We start from the raw sequence: 5,197 nt of genomic DNA, 5'->3' as shown, positions 1-5,197 counted from the left end.
TCAATTTCTCATTTGATAAATTTTTTCCAACACCAGCAAACCACCAGCAACACCTACAGGGGGAACACAAACACGATTATAGAAATGCCAACTTTGCACCTGTTTCTTTAGAAAATATAGACCAAATTTAATTTCAGCCAAGAAAATGTAATCTGGATTTATGGCCCAACCCCCGACAATTCCAAGATAGAATAATTTTCATGGCTCCTATCCAACCTCATACTTAGGAGGAATTAATCAACATAGCTTGTACCATTAGTGGATCACTCCATGCACCTTCTTGCACTTCTAGCTCATCGCTCAAATCCATCGACACTCTTGCCCTATCTTTCGTTTTAGTGGACGAGCAAGATTCCTAATTGGGGGACGACTCCTGAACTAGTTGGGTGTCTTGCCCACCTTTATTAACACAATCCTTCCCAATTCTCTTTCCCTTATATAACGAATTTGGTTTAAGCTGACCATTAATGATTTTTTCTTAAAAAATATTATAAAAAAGAAAAACTTTAACGGCCATAATTAGAGAGAGCACATATTGCGAGAAGTAGAACTCAAAATTGAAAGAAGTGCATATTGAAAAACATCATATACATATTTATATAAAAGGTCACATGAAATTCTTGAAAATCAATTTCTCCATTTGGATTAATACTACAACCATAATACAAATAAACATAAGAACAAAAAAAAAAAGATACAACATGATTTTTTTATACGAATTATTAATTATCTAATTAAAAAGGCTAATTACTCACCAAAACCTGGAAAAAGAGACGTGCATATTAATAAATTTATTATATTATTATCTCTCTATTACTATTTGACTACCAAATTAAGGAAAGAATCTGATCATGATCATGTTAGACCATACTAAACCACCCAACTACACTTGAATTGAATCAAATAATCTCATTCACAGATCTTCGCGGACTCTAATATTGAGTCTTCTAAGCCAAACCGAATGGAGAATCATGTGAAACACATCAAACCTCTTAGGAGGAGAGTTCACCTCGAAGTGTTTCCTCACTTTAATCACTCTCCTTTGCATTCTTATGTATTGCCTAGGAGAAATGCTCATTAGAATTTTCTTCAAGTTCTGAATTTCGCTGACAGGCACCTCCACAGAGAAAGATTTCCAGTTAATAACATCGCTAAAAGGCGGGACATAGTGGTCGGAGATGAGGACGGGCACGCAGCCGGTGTAGATGGCCTCAACTATCCTTGGACTAGCAACCTCGTATCCACTAGGGCAAATGCAGTACTTGCTCTTTCTCAACATGTCATAGTAAGATACGCCTTTGGGAAGGTACTGATGGATTTTCATATCTTCATCTTTGTTCTCCCAATGCTCTAGTAGTATAGGCCTAATGGGGCCATGAACACCCCCTGCAAAGAATGCGAGAATCGGACGCTTGGAAGCTGAAGGACCGCCCAGAAAACCGTCGGTCAAACCCGTTAGTAGGTTGATTTCCGGGAAGGAGACATCCTTTGTGGGGTTGAAACCTTCGGAGGTGTTTGCATTACATAAAACTCTTATCGAGTTCTTGCGTAGGTTAGGAACTGAGGAAGAAGCTTCTGGCCCCTGAAAAAACGACAATGAATCATAGTTTAGAAACTAAAGAAACGACGCACGTATTTATTGTGTCTAAGCATTAATACAAAAGGTTTTTTGTTTTGGTTGGTGGGACGTACCCAATCATGGCAAGAGAGCATGAAATGGTCAGCACCAAGGCTACGATTCCAAAACGGGTATTTGCCAGAAACGACATCAACATAGTCAATTACGGTTTGTCGTATGGGACTAAAATCGTGGGAGTCTCGTACATAAACATAACGAACCAACATTGTAACGCTAAAAGGTAAGAAAAAAACGTGTGCTTTTTGGGGATCTTTTGTTCGAAACTGTCTATTCATCTCAAGCTCGTGGATGAAGTTTCCTTCCATGGAGTATATGCTCTTACAAGGCCCATTGTGAAACAATGGAGGCTCTCCTTCTTCATAAACAAACACCTTGAATTGTCTTTCCATCTCTAAGTAGCTCCTGCCATTAATAATAAATATTAGTGAAATTAAAGTTCATTGTATATATTAATGTAAGTAGCATAGTATAGTAAGTATAGTACCTGTGGAAAGCTTTGGGATTCCAATACATTGGACCATCAGGGGTATATTGGGAATCTTGAGTCTGATTTCCAATTTTGGCCTCACTAATTACAGATCGGGCTCTAATTAGAGACCCTTCAAGCCTTTCTAATTTGGTGTACACTCTTTGTCGTCTGGCTCTTACAATAGGAGGAATTTGATCAGATTCATTATTCATTCCCAAATAAACGACAACATCACCTGCTTCATCACTGGTACTACTACTTTCTTCTTTGGTCATGTTCTGCTAATCATCAAATATAATGAATCGAGTTAAAATCTCACTAATTAAATATTTATATGCTAAAACTCACTAGCAAGGCTTTTTTGGAATATACCATGTATGGAGGAGTAATCAAAAGCAAACTTGCTATTTTTGACAAGTTTGCTGTATAGAATAAATGAGGTCACGTCATATATAATAAAGAGAGTATGTGATCAAATTAACTATCAAAAGAATATGTATATATTATGTGGATCGACATAAAGCTAGCACATGCATACATATATGATTCATATATTCTTTTTCTTCTTGATCATCCTAGAATCAATAAGATACCATTCGTGGTAGGTTGGTTATCAAAATCAAGTAGAGAATATATAACTAATTAATTATTTCTTGTACTCAATTAAAGTTGTTGGAATGCATCAACCTAGATATGAGAGCTCTTATTAATTATAAGAAAACAAAATTACATTAATTTCAACCATAAACCAACCCCACAAAAAAATTATGCCATGAATAATTAAATTAATTAAACATAAGCAAAGAAAGAAAAATTATAAGTAAATTTGCGAAGATAATAAATTAGTGAGAGAATAGTTCTTACATGTTCTTGAGAAGATTGAGAGAGATCAACTTCAATGATGTTAAGTGGTGAAGAAGAAGAAGATCGGTTTAGTGGAGACTCATAAGCTGAAATAACAGCTTCTTCTATGTTGTTCTCATTGTCTACCACCAGCAAGTTTGACCTCAAACCCACAACCCCATTGTCATCATTTGGAGTTGAAATTACAGAAATACCCTTTAAATCTCCTTCTGCTGCTGATGATGATGAATTCCATCTAGTGTAGTTGGACATGGAAACCCAGTTGGAGGATTTGGGTCCCAAAACTGAAACAAACCCAGAAATCACTACCAATGGAATCATAAGCAACAAAAGGGTTGATGATGATGCCCTGGTCCAACATGCAGACCATGATTTTTTGTTACTCACCATATTGTGTATTTTCTATAAAGCCACCTCTTCTCTATAGCTGAAAACTAAAACCAACTTATATATAAGCTGATCCAAACCAAGATCAAAACAAGCTAGTATAGTAAAGCATCTAACTTTTTCTTTTGATATATACTAATCTGTCACTTTCCTATTTTTTTAAAATAATAATAAAATTAAGAAGTAAGAAGAAGAAGAAGAAGAAAGAAAGAAATTAAGGAAGGAAAGTGATTTTGGGGTTTGGGAAGAAGAACATTTGGTACTGAATGGTTGAGCCATCACGCCAGGCGTCTTCTTGTATGGTCCTCTATTTCCGAGTTTTTCATGCAAACTTTTTTAATTTCCCATTTTACCCTTTTGTTACCAAAACCTCAGCTATACATATACCTCTATACATCTATATCTATGTCTATATATATCTATATTCCACCGATATTTATAACTCGAAACCTCATTCTAATATAGTGTCTTAATTGACTTCGAGCACTACTCCACGTGTTCACCTCTGATTCACTATTATATAGATTTTGTTCTACATATGTATAAATACATTGTATGTGTGTCACTTATGTACATGATTATGACATTTTAGCTGAGGTTTTATTAAACTGTATTTTTTATGTAAATCTCATCAATTTCTCAACTTGGGAATGGTTTTCTCATTTTTGTTTTGTTTGTATTATATATTCAATTTTAATACAAATCACTCAATAACGATCAGCTTCCTTTAATGTTTTTGTTTTTATTCAAAGTTTTTCTTATCATCTTCTAAAAGAATTAATTGCTTTAATTTGTGGATCGTTGAATAGTGCCCAAATTTAATCCTTTTTCACACCCAGTTATAAAGATACAAAAGGATTGGATGGAATATGTATTAAATACAAAATATATAAAGCCAAAAACAAAAAAGATTGCAATTATTTCGATTAAAGAATAAAAGGAGGTGTCTGATTAGTAAATTATTAAGTCAATGACACAAAAGTGATCGACTTGTAAGTTATATCCTTCTCTTCATTTCCTCTCTTCGTTTTTTGGTTCATAATATATAATTCAATCAAATCTTAAAAAGGAAAGGGTTTAAGCGATTTGGGAAAACTATAAAATATAGATTTGGATTTTAACAGACGTTTCGAGAATCAGCCACTATAATATTTTAAACAGTACAAAAATAAAATTTCCAAGAATATATATAGTAGTAATTAATTGGTAACAAACTAGGACACAAAAACTCTTGTTGATCAATAATTAATTTCACATTTTTAAAAAAACTAGATATGATATATTAATGATTGACATTTGACGACTAATAATAGTAGACAACCTCTTCAACCGTTGATTTAATTTTTCCCAACAAGTTATCATATAAATTATATATATATATGTGTATATAGATATATAACTTTCAACATTTTGTGTTGATGAAGAATAAAGTTTGTGTACGATAACAAGGCAAGGCAAGGCAGCCATCATAGCTTTGGACTTTTCTCCTTTTAATTTTTGTGATACCCATACCCCATAGCATAGCCATAGATTTTTAGTTTGGATCAAATTAGTTGAATATTCTTTCCTATACTGCCAAGCCATGCCAATATCGCCAACCCTATTTAACGGATCATGCGTTATGAATTCACACAACAACATGAATCACATGACACGACTTCGTTTTAGCATATCATTCTATATATGTTAGGAGGGCATATTAGTCTTTTCAATATTGTTGAACATAATTAATAAGATTAAGAAGAAGTATTTGAACTATTCTCGTGTTTGCCACCTCTCCATATTTACTTCTCCAACGGGTCTAGTCTACTACACTACACAACACAAGTCAAAGTCAA

At 33.9% G+C, this 5,197-nt stretch overlaps 1 protein-coding gene across 2 annotated transcripts; it reads right to left on the bottom strand.

Moving 5' to 3' along the window:
• Positions 1–617: 617 nt before the first annotated feature.
• LOC133831242 (probable glycosyltransferase At5g03795) lies at positions 618–3,740 on the bottom strand. 2 transcript variants are annotated; one of them, XM_062261473.1, is made up of 4 exons: positions 2,973–3,740; positions 2,124–2,389; positions 1,693–2,041; positions 618–1,582 (listed from the first exon to the last, which is right to left on the bottom strand). In XM_062261473.1, exons 1-4 carry the CDS (start codon positions 3,360–3,362, stop codon positions 914–916), a joined length of 1,674 nt encoding a protein of 557 aa, XP_062117457.1. In that variant the 5' UTR covers positions 3,363–3,740; the 3' UTR covers positions 618–913. The 2 variants fall into 2 exon arrangements, with proteins under 2 accessions (XP_062117457.1, XP_062117458.1); XM_062261474.1 differs by having other exon boundaries at positions 2,124–2,386; positions 2,973–3,739.
• Between the last annotated feature and the right edge of the window lie 1,457 nt (positions 3,741–5,197).

Source organism: Humulus lupulus, chromosome 4 (assembly GCF_963169125.1).
Source record: "Humulus lupulus chromosome 4, drHumLupu1.1, whole genome shotgun sequence".
Classification (NCBI taxonomy): domain Eukaryota; kingdom Viridiplantae; phylum Streptophyta; class Magnoliopsida; order Rosales; family Cannabaceae; genus Humulus; species Humulus lupulus.
Note: the sequence above shows the minus strand (reverse complement) of the source record. Positions and strands in the feature narration are given on the sequence as shown.